At 39.7% G+C, this 17,704-nt stretch overlaps 2 protein-coding genes across 2 annotated transcripts in view; both read left to right on the top strand.

The window, feature by feature from the left end:
• LOC137621652 (ankyrin repeat and BTB/POZ domain-containing protein 2) overlaps positions 1-17,704 on the top strand; it is a 622,846-nt gene that overhangs the window by 480,932 nt on the left and 124,210 nt on the right. The window lies entirely within an intron of this gene.
• Positions 1-17,704, top strand: part of LOC137621359 (uncharacterized) — a 65,537-nt gene that overhangs the window by 11,721 nt on the left and 36,112 nt on the right. The window contains exons 2-4 of the mRNA XM_068351658.1: positions 3,167-3,328; positions 3,461-3,584; positions 4,552-4,780. Of these exons, the coding sequence (XP_068207759.1) occupies positions 3,167-3,328; positions 3,461-3,584; positions 4,552-4,780 (515 nt within the window). The remainder of the gene's footprint in view (positions 1-3,166; positions 3,329-3,460; positions 3,585-4,551; positions 4,781-17,704) is intronic.

Raw genomic sequence — 17,704 nt, 5'->3', positions numbered from 1 at the left:
TATATATATATATATATATATATATATATATACATACATATATATACATATATATACACATATATATACATATATATACACATATATATACATATACACACACACATATATATATATATATGTGTGTGTGTGTGTGTGTGTGTGACCCATGCAGACAGATAAAGAGACGTCGGCATGTGGGTTTTCTTTATTTATTATAAAAGATTTGTTCGTAAGCATTTATTAAAAAATATTTAACGGTGGGCAGTACAAAAAATTTAGTGATGAGTCACGTAATTGTCTGTACTATAAATTGCCCAATACACTACAAAGAAAGCTTCAAAATGTGCAAAACCAGGCGGCTAGATTGATAAAAGGCATTACATTTCGGGAGAGAATAACTCCTGCACTGATCGATCTACATTGGTTACCTATTAAGGCAAGAATTGAATTTAAGATTTGTTTGTTGACTCAAAGCACTTACAAGTGATAAGCCTAAATATCTTCGTGATTGCTTGGTCCCCTACCCTCAAGCTACTAAAGCTGCTGTAAGAGTTAGACATGCTGATGACCCATATAGACTATTCAAAATTAGTGTGAATCATGCAATAAGAGGAAGAACGTTTTGTTATGCAGCACCGAGACTCTTCAACGACCTTCCACTTGATGTCAAGAATAGCAAAAATGTGGCAGCTTTCAAGAAAAACCTGAAGACTTATCTCTTTGGAAAGTGTTATATTAGTTATCTGAAAACTATTAAGCCTGAATACAAATGCTAGCGAATAAGTGAAAAGACAGAGAGCAAAGTATAAACTGGAAAAAAATTATTTCCACACATCAAAGCCCGCCTGAACAGACTCTTAGTGTCTGATGGAGGGCGAGAAATAAACCCCTAAATGAAAAGAAAAAGAATAAGTACACATTACACAATCTACCCTCTCAGGTGAGGGACTTATCAACCCGAGTGCTCATCGGCAACTAACTACTGCCTTCGTTATCAAAATGCAGCCATTACAAAACATGCAAGCACATAGATTTTTGTGGAATACTCATGAATATTGAGTTCATTTACCGTGATATACAAGACATCTAAAGACACGAATTAGGACATATATATATATATATATATATATATATATATATATATATATATATATATATATATATACACACACACACACACACACTTGTTCTTTATATGGGAGAGATGACCTACCAGAGGTAACTATAGTTAGCCTAATTTTAATTGACCAGGCCAACAGTAGATCTACAGTACTGTATTTTCTCTGCCTTCCCTCTCAATAACCTCCCATCTAAAAGTACTTATCTTCCATCTCTCCTGTGAGATAACTGATAACACCATATTCACGCTTAAACTTAGCAGGAGGTAACCATTGATATGAATATGTAAAATTTATTAACACTGACCTCAACGTTTAAATTTTTCTTAACGTCTATTTAAGCATACACAAAAAGGTCTAAAATAGGGCCAATCAGGGCTCATGCTGACAATAATTGAATACATTAGGCGTGGAAAATTGGAAAAACATATCACGTTACCATAATATTCCATTAAGCACCACTCGGTGTTTGTTGTTTTTTTCCATTCAAGGAAGAAAATGCTTTGTGAATTTGGTCTGGTTGAAGTGAATACTTACGCATGAAGTTTCTAAAGAAAAAAATATTTTAGCTTAAATGAAAGCGATTGCGTGGATGAAATTACTACAACTGGAAATTGTTTTTATTGTTTATATTATTCATTCAATGCATCAGCTGACAGGGCGGGCAATTCATGCTTTAATCTATAACATCTTATAACATCATACCATAAAAAAAGAAACAGGGGCTATGAAAAATGAGAGTTAACATCTCCCTCCCGCCAAGGACAGACAGACAGACAAACCTCTAAAAGTTAAAATTTGATTGTATTTATGGAATTTAGGCTTTATGGCATAGTGCTAATACCGGTGAAGCTATTAGGCACCGAGGTGCAACTCAGGAGGAAACCCAAAGTTCCATATGACAGAGGTAAAGCAAATGGCTAAATTGAAAAGAAAATTAGAAAAATAGAAAACTCTTAAGATGAAGACCTACCCGTCCAGAAAATGTTGGACATCCGACAGCATTTAATGAAGATGAAGTGCTAGGAAAATTCCCAATAAAATTCTTCCCACTATTAATCCCTAAGTGGCTTCAGTTGTTTATCTCTCATTAAAAATATAACAAACTCCAGTTGGCTTCATGAGTTTCATTACACATCAAAACGACTATCTAGCGAGAAATCTAGCTTCTATCTGATGAAATATCCCTTTGTAATCAAAAAGGAAAGTTCACCAAAAGGACATAGTAACAATATTATTCAAAAGGATTATTTAGAATGTAGTAAAAAAACCGGGCCCAACAATTGTGCTCTGTGAATTTGTAGATAAACCTTAAATCAACATGACAGCGATGACTTTCAGTCAAGCTAATCTGTACATTTTGCTACAGAAGGAAAATAGGACAATGCCATCTCTGTTCCATCACGCATAATAACAATTATACTGTCATCAATCTAAAAGAACAATGGTTAACTTAAACCATCTACTGTATATCAATGTAAATGGCATAAGGAATCAAATATATTTTACCATAAAGTCAATTTAAAAAAAATTAGTATTACTGTACCACAAACTTAATTAGAAAATTAGTATAAATAATTACAATTCCATAACCATCAATATGTCAGCCGAGAGAATCAATCTCTGAATGCAAACTATAAATCACTTTATTCCCCCCCCCCCCCACACAAAAAAAAAAATATTCGGAATTCTGGAGCGCCAGATTTTTGCAAAAAGATTCCCACTGTAAAAACAAAATTATTCTTAAGACAGCAAAAAGATTCAAAATACCATTCTAGATCTCTAATCCCCAGACCATTATTTTTTCAATTATATTTCAGTTTTACCATAAAATAATCGCCTAAATAGAATAACTTCTTTTGTCATAATCATTTAGCAAATTAATATAATTTGTCCCTAAACTCAATAAGCAAATTAGTATCACTGTGCCATAAACTTATTTACAAAAGTACAAATATTTACAATTCTAGGACCATCCCCCGGAATTTTGGAAAGCCAGATTTTTGGAAAGAATTTTCAACTGTAAAGACAAACTTTTTATACGATTCAACTTCTCTAATCCCCAGACCATTTTCCCTTGGCTCCTTTGACCATCGTGCGGATCTCGAACGAGAAATGCAACGCCGGGGATGGTCGAAACGGAACCTGCTTAGCCAAGCTCGAGTGCTACAAGAAGGGAGGAGTCAACAAAGGGCCTTGCGCTCTGGGATTCGGCGTCTGCTGTCTCAGTAAGTATAACGAGAGAGAGAGAGAGAGAGAGAGAGAGAGAGAGAGAGAGAGAGAGAGAGAGAGAAAATAAAACCAAAGTCAAAACCAACAACACACCCAAGAGATTGACATAAACTTCTCTTTATTTGCAGTGACAGCTCGGGAGAACGGAGTATCCTTTGGCAACAACACCTTGCTATACAAAGATAAATTTGGAGGCGGAGTTGACATCACTTACACAATCATGCGTATGAGTGACAAGATATGTCAATACAGGTACGTTCAACGGAGGCTGTATGTCATTCAGTTTTTCAAAGGAGAGAGAGAGAGAGAGAGAGAGAGAGAGAGAGAGAGAGAGAGAGAGAGAGAGAGAGAGAGAGAGAGAGAGAATTCTCAGTTGGTTATTGTCTTTGCTTTCAACTGCATGAAACAGGGTTTATGACAACGCCATTGGTTGTAACTATTTGGACAAACCCGTGGAGGGTGTGACCTGCTTTCAGAACAATCGAATTGGCCCCAAATATAATCCTAGAAACATGGGCCTAGAATTATAGTACAGCAACTTCCTCCCAGTGATACAAATGCAGTTTCCTTTATCAATCCTGCTGAAATCTTTCGTAACCGGTCTCTTTAACTTTTCCCCTTTTAAGATTAAGATGACTTGAAGTGAATAGCATTAGAAATTACAATAAAATCCCAGTAGACAGAGTGACACTGACGTGAACCAACAGCAATGTGTTTGATCATTTTATCATTATGACCGTTTATTCCTTCCATAATATACCGAGGATAAAAAAAACAGCTTTTTCTTCATATTTTCATTCCCTACTCCCCTCAAAAATTATTTCTATTGTAAATCTTAGGCTTGAGAGAGAGAGAGAGAGAGAGAGAGAGAGAGAGAGAGAGAGAGAGAGAGAGAGAGAGAGAGAGAGAGAGAGAGAGAGAGAGAGAGAGACCATAACTAATTTATTTTTCTTCTTGTGTCCGTTTTCCATAAGATTCCATGAAATCATTGCATAATATCCTTATAAATCTTATGTTAAATTCTTGTTTGTATATACTGTACATAAAAACAATCATTAAAAACCAAAGTCATTCATGCCATTCAATTACGTAATGGTACATTCTAAAAGTTTAAATTAGGTTGGACAAAATAATATAAAAAAATAAATACTTCATATTCTAAGATGGTTATCTACCGGGGCCTGATTATAACTCGAAAGTTTTAACTTTGACACCACAGACTTGACGTCAAGCGACTGATTCTGACGGACGTGGCAGTAGACGGGTCCTGCACCGCCGATTACATGCTGATTAATCAAGACACTAAATTTCAAAAAGTTTGCGGAATGACGGAAAATGTCCACTGTAAGCATAAAAATTCAAACCAAGATTTCAGTTTTTCGGGTCATTTTATTATTATTAAAACAGGATGCTATAAGTTCGAGTGCTCCAATAGGGAAAATAGCCCAGTGAGGAAAGGAAATAAGGAAACTACAAGAGAAGTAATTAACAATTAAAATAAATTTGGAAATAATTTGTATTCTTCCTAACATACAAACCTGGAGTTATTTATAGGGTATTACTTTCGGCAACACTGAAAACCAGCCAAGACAATTTTAGTGAGGGATAATTACCCCATCCGCTAGTTAGCGGGAGGGGGTTGGGGTAGACTAGCTACCCCGCTCACTCACACCTGTCGGTTGAGTAACCACTTTTGCTTTCTGGAAGGACTTCTAGGGGGACAGGGTGGCGGGCCAATTTGTATAAATAGCTCCAGGTTTGTATGTTAGGAAAATTACAAATTATTTCCAAATTTGTTATTTGTTCCGACACAGATACAAACCTTCGCTATTTATAGGGTGACTTACTCTTAGGAGGGAGGAAGTTCTACCAACTGGCCTTGGGGTTCCTTCTAATTGATCTTTGATCTAATTAGTAGGCACCCTATCCTCGCTAAACTCAAAGTAGTTACATGGTAACTTACTGATAGCGGCCTGCAGAAGCTTGCGTGAGAGACTCGTGGCTTGTCTTCACGTAGGAACTCGAGGATTCTAAGACATATCCAATACCATCACTCAAGAGGTATCGGTGACGTAACAAAGTATTCATTCATACTCAGGATGCACAAGGGAACTGATTCTTACCTGCAGAGGGGTGAGGTCAGCTATGCTTCGGTCTTGCGGTGCTATTCCCCCCCCCCCCCCCCCCCCCGGGGGGAGGAGGAAGAAAAGAAAGAAGTGAGCCAGTCATTCTTTTCATTCACCCTAGACTAACCCGGGTAACCTCAGCCCTCAACCCTCTGCTACTTGTCCATCAAGGAGCCTGAGGCATTAGATCACTTGTTGTGCGGCCACCCCAGGACCAATGGAGAAGGTTTCCATGCTCCTGTGGGTTACGTCTTTCAGGTAGTGGGCTGTGAAGGTCGTCTGACGCTTCCACACGCTCGCTAGCAATACCTGTGCCACAGAAAAATTCTTCTTGAACGCCAGAGACGTTGCAATGCCTCTGACGTCATGAGCTCTGGGTCGGTTGGACAGAGGAGGATCTGGATATAGAGCATATTCGATTATTTTCCTTATCCAAGAAGAAATAGTATTCCTCGTGACCCTCCTCTTGACCTTCCCCGTGCTGACAAAAAGTGCTCGTACACGGGGGCGAGCTTTTGTTGTTCTTTTCAAGTAACACCTCAGACTCCTTACTGGACATAGTAACAGTTGGTCTGGATCTTCGGTTACAGAACGATTGATTGATTGATTTAAAGTTTTCAGGCATCCTGACATCTAAGGTCATTGATGCCGGTAACATTTAATTTATGTATACAAAAATAAAAAATAAAATAAAATAAAAAATAAAAGAGTATTCAATTAAAATCATAAAAGTTGAATGTAATAAAAGTTAAATAGTTTTCAGAAGACCTGCTTCTGAAATAAATCTAAAAATGCCACTTGCATAGTAGGACACATCATTTCCAAGAATCTTGGCAAGGATGAACCTGCCACCCTCACCTCGAGCCTCAAACAGATATCTATTCCTTAAGTTGTTATAATTGGGGCATTCGGTCAACAAATGCCTCACTGTTAGAGGTACTAAAGTCGTCACAATACGGTTGGTGTTGGCCCCTCAGCAGAAACTCGTGTGACCAATACGGAGACGACAAAGAGATGTCTTCCATTTTCGGGGCATCGTATTATACCTCCAAGGAGATATGACATTTGTTACCTCTCGCATTTTATTCCCATCTAGGCTATCCCATTGCTGTTGCCATTTATTGCAAACCAATTTCTTGATGTCAGGTAAGAAATCATTACAGGGAATGGGATACCTTCTTGGCAGCAACTCGGATGCAGCCTTCTTAGCCAGTGAATCTGCCTTCTCATTCCCAGACACACCTACATGTGCTGGAACCCAACAAAATTGAACTGTTATACCTCTCCGTCCAATAATAAAAAGCCATTCTAAAATCTTTAAAACTAGAGGGTTATTAGAATTAAAAACTTCTATAGCTTGAAGGACACTCCTTGCATCACTAAAAATTGTAAAATTACCCTCCTTCTCCAACGCTATTTTCTCAATAGCGGTTAATAGGCCCTACAGTTTGGCAGTAAATATGGAAGCGGTCAGAGGAAGTGCACCTCTACAATTAAAACCATTACTATGTAGTCCAAATCCAACGCCAGCATCAGATTTGGAGCCATCAGTATAGATAAAAGTTGATCCTCTATGTTCTTTAACATGTTCATTAAAAAGAGACCTGGATTCTAGGTCTGACATATTCTTCTTATCTCCAATAAAATATTTACAAAAAGATATCTCTGGTAACTTCCATGGAGGCATTGATGATACCTTGAATGGAAGTACCTTATTTCTAATTATATCCAGACTATTTAATAATCGTTTCACCCGAAAGCCATAAGGGTGAGGAGATTTTGGGTGCAACTCAAAGTATGATGCGTGTCTTACAAGGCTTGCAGTCTGAAAGGCTAGAGAGTTAGGGAGTCTTTGCAATCTAAACCAATACCGAAGAATGGAAGACATTCGGTAAAGGTCTAGAGGTAACTCTCCAGCATCAACAAGGAGACTTGGGATAGGCGAGGTTTTAAAAGCTCCTGTAGACAATCTAATACCTGCATGATGTATCGAGTCTAATATTTTTAACCGGCTTGGGGTGGCTGAACAATATATTTCACATCCATAACTAATTTTGGAAAAAATCAAGGCCTTGTATAATTTTAAAATAGTATTGCGGTCTGCCCCCCCATGATGTATGGGACAATACTTTCAAGATATTCAGAGCTTCAACACATTTAGCTTTTAACGCTTTTAAGTGAGAAACCCATGTAAGCCTACAATCAAATATCAAACCTAAAAATTTAGCTTCACTTGCACATGGTATCCGTTGACCTTTAATGTATATATCCAGGTCTGGATGTACTCCCCGGATACGACAAAAATGGACAATAGTAGTTTTACTTGTCGAGAACTTAAATCCATTCATGTCAGCCCACTGGATAATTTTATCATTAGAGAGTTGGATTTTTCTCTCAACCATTGCCATTCTAGTGCCAGCAAATGATATTGAGAGATCATCCACAAATAATGTTGAGAGAACATTCCGGGGAATGACTGAGGATATCCCATTAATTGCTAGTGCAAACAGGGTTACACTCAGCACACTCCCCTGAGGAACTCCTCCTTCCTGACACTTACTCTCTGATAGAGTTTCCCCAACTCTCACTTGAAAAACTCTATGTGAAAGAAATGACTGAATAAATAGTGGTAGTTCTCCTTTTAATCCTAGTTCATGAATTGTTTCAAGTATACCATATCTCCATGTGGTATCATATGCCTTTTCAAGGTCGAAAAATACTGTCACATGGTGCTGTTTGGAAGCAAAGGCTTCACAAATAGAGGACTCAAGTCTTATTAACACATCAGTTGTTGAGTGCATTTTTCGGAATCCACATTGAATCGGTGATAAAATACCCTTCTTTTCAAGGTACCACATCAACCTTACATTGACCATCTTCTCCATGATCTTACATAAACACGAAGTCAATGCAATAGGTCGATAGCTTGCTGCTAAAAACTTGTCCTTACCGGGTTTTAAAAAGGCTAAAATAATGGCTAGTTCCCAAACACTTGGGTAACTATGATCATGCCATATTCTATTAATAATACTTAAAATAAATAACTTTGTATTAAAATGTACATGTTTAACCATTGCATATGGAATTTCATCGGGTCCAGGAGCTGTATCGTTGCAAGTAGCGAGTGCGGAATCAAGTTCTCTTTCAGTAAAAGGAGAATTATACGATTCTTCCCTTCCTATTGCAAAATTTAAAATTTTCTTTTCTTCAATGCTCCTGTACTGGTGACCAGGAGCTGCTACACTCTTGCACGATACATTTGAAAAATGGTCAGCCAGGGCATTGCTAACTTCATTTCCTTCAGTCACAAACTGACCATTCACTTTCAACACTGGTGGTGGGTTCGGGGTAAATTTGCCTGCAATTTTTTTTTTCCTCCATACAGAAGATGGTGGTGTTCTACTATTAATGGAGGAAACAAAAGCCACCCAAGATTGGCGTCTAGCTTCTTTCATGGCACGACGGAAATGTGCTCTACACTTTTTGTATGATATCAAATTTTCATCAGTACGACGTCTACGTAATCTAGTCAGGGATTTTCTGGTGGCTCTGTGCAAGGCTGTTAATTCTGAGGACCACCACGGGACTGGTCGTCTTTTGAATAGTCCTGTGGTTTTGGGAATCGAATTGATTCCTGCTGTATGAAGAGTTCCATTCAGTAAGTCTAAGGCATCATCAATACTTTCAAACTGTTCTGCTCTCCCTTCGATTTCACTTAGCTCAGAGAATTTAACCCAGTCTGCCTTGTCTAGATTCCAACGTGGCGATCTTTGCAAAGGCGTACCCTTGTTGGTGTTTATAATGATTGGTGCATGATCACTAGTATGCCAATCATCTAATGTCCTCCAATCAAAATCAAGAAGGCAGTTAGAGCTTGCAATTGAAAGGCCAATGCATGACAAAGTACCTGTCTGAACATGGAAGTGTGTGGGCTCTCCTGTATTAAGGAGTCCCACATCCTCATTCGCCACAATTGATGAGATAATATTGCCCCGTGTGTTGGCCAAAACATCACCCCATAAAGGATGTCTACCATTCATATCTCCCAGTAAGAGAAAAGGTTGAGGGAGTTGTTGAATGACCTCTGCTAAATCATCATATAAAATATCATTTGGAGGTAAGTACAGAGAGCATATTGTATATTTTCTCCCTATATCAATTTGTACAACAACTGCCTGCAGGGTTGTACGTATAGATATAGGTATTTGGGGAACATCTCGATGAATGTACATGAGACTTCCGCCATGGCTCCCTACTCCGTGATCATAAGGTGTCCTATAACTAATATATTCGCGAGGACAAGGGGTATTAGCATCAAGTTTGCTCTCCTGGAGACATACAATTATGGGGGAATGCTCGTGAACTAAGAGCTTAAGTTCTTCATATTTGGCCCTCAAACCCTGACAATTCCATTGCAAAATGGATGAAAAAAACTATGTATTATTTTCTGAAAGACATCTTTGATGAGGTCTTCCCATTGACAGTTTTTGATTTGACAATATTTTCTGTAGGCTTTTTAAGTTTGGGTCTTGATAAATTAAGTTTTATATTAGCCTTTTCAGTGTTGTTGTTACCTAATTCTTGTGGGGGATGGTGGACCTCCACTTGAATTTTTGATTGATTCAAGAAGTTTTCCTGTTGATCTGAAATATCAACAGGCAAAACATCATATCTATTTGATGTCATAACTTTGGTGTTTTTAATGGATGGGGGTGAGAGAGATGGAGGTCTCTCTCTTTTCCTATTGACAGGTGGTGATTTATTAGGTTTTGATGTTTTCCCCACTACAGGCGCACCTGATAATTCTGTTTCATGTGGAACCTCCATCAAATCAGGCAAAGATATAGCCTGAGAGGGGTTAGTATTATCCTTTGTAGTGGGGGACAAAGGTTTACTAGAGGTGAGAAAAGTCTTACGTGATATTCTTGCCTTATCCTCTAGAATTCTATCAGAAGATGGCAAATTTCTTTTCTGGGGAATAGAGGCAGTATTAGGTGGGTTGGATGTCTCCTGCCTCATTTTTTCTCCCGATTTCAATACTTTTGCATAACTTGCTGATTTACTCAATAGTCTCTTGGCATGCCCCACACTTATGTGTTCGATACTGGATTTATTGAGAGCAGCCTCTTCCAATTTATATTGCTGGCAGTTCCTATCCGTAGATTTGTGATTCAAATTGCAGTTTATACAATTGCCCTCTAGTGTACAGTCTCCATGGTAAACATTAGAGCATGTACTACACATTTTATCATTCTTACATACTTTAGATGGATGCCCATATCTAAAGCAATTAAAACATTGCAGCGGCTTCTGCTTAAAAGTTCGCACTTTAATTCGTTCATTCTCTATGTAAATGTGGAAAGGCACATCAGCATCCTGGAAAGTCAGGATAATCATTGACATTCCAGGGACTTTATGCACTTTCCACACAGTTAAAGGACACATGGCCAATATCTCCTCTTCTGTGAATTCATATGTCTCTATTAACCCTGGAACGGTACGGTGGGTCGTTCGCGACCCCGAGCGTAAAAAAAAAACAGGTTTTTCTCACGTGACTCACCCCCGTGACTGAATTTGTGGGTGATCGACCTGCAGTAGGTGTCTCGCCTACACGCTCTAGTAGTGTCCAGATGTGCATTGCTGTAGCTGTACTCCTTCCCCGATTTCTGAGACGCGTCGGGGTCGAGCGCGACCGAGTTTACCCTTCTAAGGTAATTTGCATAATTATTAAAGTTATTACGTATTATGAAATTGTCGTAGAATGGTGCAACTTGTATAGGTTATCAGTTGTGGAAAGTCTTGGTGGATTGTTTGGCTACCATGTGCATTTTTTTTTTTTTAGTTAAAATGTCGTTCATCACCACGAGGACCATTTTACCGCGAGTGCCCCTTTTTCATTTTTTTTCATTTTTTTGCCAAGTCATTTTTCCGTAAGATATTGCCAAATAGTGTCGTAAAACTTTTGCTTTTTTAGTGTTGGAAAGTGTGTCTAGATGATCTGGCTACCCATACGTGACTTTGTTTTTGTCAGATACGACGTAGTTATTGGTATATTGGGTATTTAACTGCGGTTGCCAATTTCTGTTTTTTTTCAATATTTGTAAAAATTTACTACGTAGTAAGGAATTGCCGTATATTATTGATTTTATTTCATGTTTATGTGTTAGAAAGTGTGCCTTGATGGTTGGGCTAACACGTGCATGTCTTTTTTTTTATCTGAGATGCCGTATATTAGAATGTTGGGCATTTTTCCGCGAGTGCCCCTTTTTATTTGTTTTGCATTTTTTTGCTTAGTCATGTTACCGTAAGGAATTGGCAAGTAGTGTCGCAAAACTTATATTTTTATAGTGTTGGAAAGTGTTTCTAGATGATCTGGCTACCCATGCCTATCTTTTTTTTAGCCAGATATAGCGTATATATAGGTATGTGTTCGATTTTCCTGTGATTGCCATATTTTCGTTTTTTTCCCATTTCTTTCAAAATTACTACGTACTAAGGAACTATCACAGAGTAATGATTCATTTAGATGTTTATTTGTCGGAAAATGTGCCTTGATGGTTTGCCTAGCACGTGGCTGAAATTTTTTTTTCTGAAATGCGTATAATAAAATGTTGGCCATTTTTCCGCGAGTGCCCCTTTTTATTTGTTTTGCATTTTTTTACTTAGTCATGTTACCGTAAGGAATTGGCAAGAAGTGTCGCAAAACTTATATTTTTATAGTGTTGGAAAGTGTTTCTAGATGATCTGGCTACCCATGCCTATCTTTTTTTTTAGCCAGATATGGCGTATATATAGGTATGTGTTCGATTTTCCTGTGATTGCCATTTTTTCGTTTTTTCCCATTTCTTTCAAAATTACTACGTACTAAGGAACTATCACAGAGTAATGAATGATTCATTTATATGTTTATTTGTCGGAAAATGTACCTTGATGGTTTGCCTAGCACGTGGCTGAAATTTTTTTTTCTTCTGAAATGCCGTATATTAGAATGGCCATTTTTCCGCGAGTGCCCCTTTTTATTTGTTTTACATTTTTTTGCTTAGTCATGTTACCGTAAGGAATTGGCAAGTAGTGTCGCAAAACTTATAATTTTATAGTGTTGGAAAGTGTTTCTAGATGATCTTGCTACCCATGCCTATCTTTTTTTTTTTAGCCAGATATGGCGTATATATAGGTATGTGTTCGATTTTCCTGTGATTGCCATTTTTTCGTTTTTTCCCATTTCTTTCCAAATTACTACGTACTAAGGAACTATCACAGAGTAATGATTCATTTAGATGATTATTTGTCGGAAAATGTGCCTTGATGGTTTGCCTAGTAAGTGGCTGAAATTTTTTTTTTCTGAAATGCCGTATATTAGAATGTTGGCCATTTTTCCGCGAGTGCCCTTTTTTATTTGTTTTGCATTTTTTTGCTTAGTCATGTTACCGTAAGGAATTGGCAAGTAGTGTCGCAAAACTTGTATTTTTATAGTGTTGGAAAGTGTTTCTAGATGATCTGGCTACCCGTGCCTATCTTTATTTTTAGCCAGATATGGCGTATATATAGGTATGTGTTCGATTTTCCTGCGATTGCCACTTTTTCGTTTTTTCCCATTTCTTTCAAAATTACTATGTACTAAGGAACTATCACAGAGTAATGATTCCTCTAGATGTTTATTTGTCGGAAAGTTTTGTTTACTTCTTTTTGGATTGAATATCATCAAATTTTTTTAGCTAAAATATTATATTGTTTTACATTTTTTTTTTTTCGATTTTATTTCCCTTCAAAAAAATTTTTTTGGGTCAGAATTTTAATTTTATAGTCGTAAAATAATCGACAATTATCCAGCAACCCACCATACAATTTTTATGCATATCCAAGAATAATTAGATTAGTAAATAACACCTTGAAATTGACATACCCTTCCTACATTTCAAGTGGCAGATTAGGGAGTCTGAGTCAGTGTGGTTGGCGGCCATTTTGTGGACATATCCGAAGCGTAAGTTGCCCTATCTATATATATTCTTGTTCCCTATAGAATTTGTGATATTTTGGTATATTTTTACCTGCATAAATATCATATTATATATTAAATATATGTATTTTTTTACGAAATTTCTAAGTACTCAAAAAATTACCTTTAGATATGGCCCCTGATATAAATGTAATTTACAAAATAATGAAGATTTTTTTTACATATTTCTATTTTAGGATAACATATGTTTATTCCCTAAAAAAATTAGCCACTTCCTATTTCATTTGGGTACCCAAAAAAAATTCATGAAATTTGGACAAATTTTTTTGGCCAAAAAAAGTTACCCATTTTTCTCATTTCAGATCTTCACCCCCATGGGTCTGACTTCATCCAAAATACATCAAGATGTGTCCTAAACATTCAAGAATCAATTCCTAAAAGGATTTGTGTATATATGTATAAACTTTTTTTTATGAATTTTTATGTAACGTCTTTTTTCTTTTCTACTTAATTTTTTAAAATATTTATAATAAATAGTTTTTCTGCAGATGAGTAGTATTTATCTTTACAGTTGTTTTAAGCATTCTTTGAAGTTTTTTTTGGCAAAAGAAAAAAGGTTACTGCAAAAACTGATTTTTCAGGAATTTTTTTTTGGCGTCGGGGTCGCTCGCGTCCGAGTATACCCTTAAAGGGGTGTCCGAGGAGCGTACCTATCCAGGGTTAAAAACTACTCCCCTTCCATAACTGAAGTTTAGATGGGGTTTCACATCCAGCTTTATGTCATCGTTCTCTGTATTTAAATTGGAAAGTATAACCGATTGAGTTTCTGATTTGGCACTTATTAGGAAACTGTTCTTTCCAAACCGAGATATCTCTCCTGGTGCGATAATACCTACTTTCTTTAGAAGAAATTTACATATTTTGAAATAATTTCCAGTACTCCCTTTTGATTGAGCAACAAGCCACTTTGGTGGTTTTGGCTTTCTCTGGGAAGGTACAACTACCTCTATACCTTTATCAATCCAATCTGCAGGCCTATATACATCCAGATTCTTAGGTACCCGATCGCAAAGAGCACCCTTGAAATTCAAATTACTGATTTTAATATTTATGATATCATTGATAGCGTTGAATGCTTCATCATGGTTATCAAATGATATCCATGAATCCCATTTGTCACCTTCAAGCCTCATTCTAATTTCCCTGATGTGACCATAACATTGAAATAATTTATATAGAACATCGTAATTGTTTCAATGGGGATCTGAGTGACGTGAAGGATTCGCAAATTCTCCATGTCACCCAAATTACTTTGTTTTTGAACATAAGTAACATGGTCCTTTAGAGTTTCCAGGTCGTCAACAGAGGGGTTAGTTTTTGGAGTAGAAGCAAGCCGGGTTATCCATCTCTTATCGGAGGATTTCAGTCCTCCTATCCCATGTGGCCCAACACGAGAAGAGGATTCAGCGGGGACCAGTCCTCTATTAGAGAGGGGCTGCCTCTCTTAAGGTGGGCGTACACTGGTCAGTGGGGGTAGTTAGCCCCTCCCACCGACGACTCCAATGCCTAGCATCACCCATTACCCGCATATATGGGCGACTTAAAACCGGATCATTGGAGCCTGACTCTTAACAGACTTAGTCTGCACCCAATGGGGTCTGCCAGAGGGTGATGGCGTCTAAATTTGTACAGGTTGAGATGGTATGACATCCATCCCACCCTGCGCCAAATCCAAAGCAGCAGTCAAAACCTAAGTCGTACAAGCTAAATTCGTCAAGTTCACGCCCAAGAGGAAGAGATGGGAGAAAATAAGTAATCAAAAGAACGGAGAGAAAGTGCTGACTAATTTAGTTGGATCAACAGTTGGGCACCGAGGTCCAGTGGGGAAGTAGTTCCCATTGTTCATTAGAGCCCAACTGCTAGTCCCTAAGCCCCCCATCCTCATCAAGGCTTCAGCATCTGGGGGGGTTACAGAACGAAGAGAGACTATCCGAAATGGGCCAAACCTGGAGTCCGGCACAGCTGGATTTTGAGTCTTAGCTACAAACTCAGGGACGTAGTTGAGGATTACCTTCCCCCCCCCCCATCTCCTAGAGTGGGAGACATCAGCAGATAGACCATGAAGTTCGCTGACTCTCTTGGCCGAAGCCAGAGCGAGCAGGAACACCGTCTTCCACGTGAGGTGGCGATCTGAGGCCTAGCGTAGTGGTTCATCAGGGGAAGCCCTTCAGAGACCTGAGGACCCGAACCACATTCCAAGGGGGAGGTCTTAGCTCTGCCTGGGGACAAGTAAGCTCGTAACTGCGTATGAGCAAAGAAAAGTTCCGAGGAGGAAATATTGACTCCTTTCAGTCTAAAGGCGAGACTCAAGGCCGAGTGGTAGACTTTGACTGCCGAGACCCGAGAGAAGCATTTCTTCCCGAAGGTATACAAGAAACTCCGCTATAGTTGGAACAGAGGCATCGAGGGGAGAGGTACCCCTTCCACGACACCAACCACAGAAAACGGACCACTTCGCCTGGTAGACTGCCTCTGTGGATCGCCTGAGGTGTCCAGCCATTCTTTTCGCAACCGGTTGCGAAAAGCCTCTCTGTGTGAGGAGGTGCTGGATAGTCTCCAGGCGTGAAGTCGAAGCGAGGCTACGGCTCTGTGGAAGATGTTGGTATGTGGTTGTTTGAGGAGGTCGTGCTGTAGAGAAGCTCCTCGGGATCTCCGTGAAGAGATGCAGAAGGTCCAGGAACCATTCTGCGTGATGCCATAGCGGAGCTATGAGGGTCATTTGCAAGTTGTTGCTTGCTCGTACCTGGTTGAGGACTTATCTCATCAGACAGAACGGGGGAAACGCGTAAGCGTCCAGGTTTATCCACCATTGTTGAAAAGCATCTTGCCAAAGAGCTTGGGGATCCAGGACTGGGGAGCAGTACAACAGGAACCTGAAATTCAGGGCCGTTGCGAACAGATCCACAGTCTGGGAACCCCACAAAGTCAGGACTTTGTTGGCTATCAGAGGATTCAAAGACCACTCGGTGCCAACTATCTGAGTCGCTCTGCTCAGCTTGTCTGCTAGCACAAAGCGAGCTGATAGAGTCACCAAGTTGTCCTCTGAGCATCTGAGTATCTCTACTGCAAGATGGCACAGCTGCTGCGAAAAGGTACCGCCCTGTTTGCTTAGATAAGCTACTACCGTGGTGTTGTCGCTCATCAGCACCACGGAGTGCCCCGCCAGGACCTGGTGGAACTCTTTGAGGGCCAGAAAGGCTGCCCTCATCTCTAAGAGATTTAAGTGCTGGTACCTTTCTGATTCGGACCATTGGCCGGAGATGTAATGGTGCAGCACGTGAGCCCTCCCACCCTTCTTTTGATGCATCTGAAAAAAGCATCAATTCCAGGGGAGAGATGAGAAGATCGACCCCTTTGCAGAGGTTCGGCTCCACCAGCCACCACCTGAGGTCCAACTGTTCCTCTAGCCCTATGCAGACTAGGTGATCCCCGTGAAATCGGAGTGTTGGTTCCACTGGGATTTTAGTCGCCACTGGAGGGATCTCATACTGAGGCGACTGTTGGGTACCAGTCGGGTCAGGGAAGAGAGGTGACCGAGAAGGCGAAGCCAATACTTGCGCTGGGAGCTCTTCCCGACGGAGGAAGATCTGTGCTATCTCCCTCAGTCTCTGGATCCTTTCGTCTGATGGAAACGCTTTGAGCCTTAGGGTGTCTAATCGCATGCCTAGGTATACCAGTTCTTGAGAGGGGAGCAGTTGTGACTTCTCGAGGTTTACCACGATCCCCAGATCCTGGCAAAACCTTAGAAGCTCGTCTCGGCGGCGGAGAAGGGTCGCCTCCGAGTCTGCCAGAATCAGCCAGTCGTCCAAGTATCTTAGGAGACGGATGCAGACTCTGTGAGCCCAAGATGATACTAGGGCAAATACTCTCGTGAATACCTGGGGTGCTGTGGAAAGACCGAAACACAGCACCCTGAACTGGTAATGCTTCTGATTGAACATGAATCTCAGATACTTCCTGGAAGACAGGTGAATTGGGATCTGGAAGTATGCGTCCTTCAGATCTAGAGTGCACAAGAAGTCCTGGGGTCTTATCGCTTGTCTGACTGTGTCGGCCGTCTCCATCCTCAAAGGTGTCTGTTCGACAAACCTGTTCAGGGCCGAGAGGTCGATGACTGGTCTCCAGCCTCCAGACGCTTTTTCACAAGAAAGAGTCGACTGTAGAAGCCTGGGGACCCGTCGAGGACCTCCTGGAGAGCGTCCTTCTTCAACATGGACTGGACATCTGCC

Source organism: Palaemon carinicauda, chromosome 28 (assembly GCF_036898095.1).
Source record: "Palaemon carinicauda isolate YSFRI2023 chromosome 28, ASM3689809v2, whole genome shotgun sequence".
NCBI lineage: Eukaryota > Metazoa > Arthropoda > Malacostraca > Decapoda > Palaemonidae > Palaemon > Palaemon carinicauda.
This window is presented reverse-complemented; position numbering and strand designations above follow the sequence as displayed.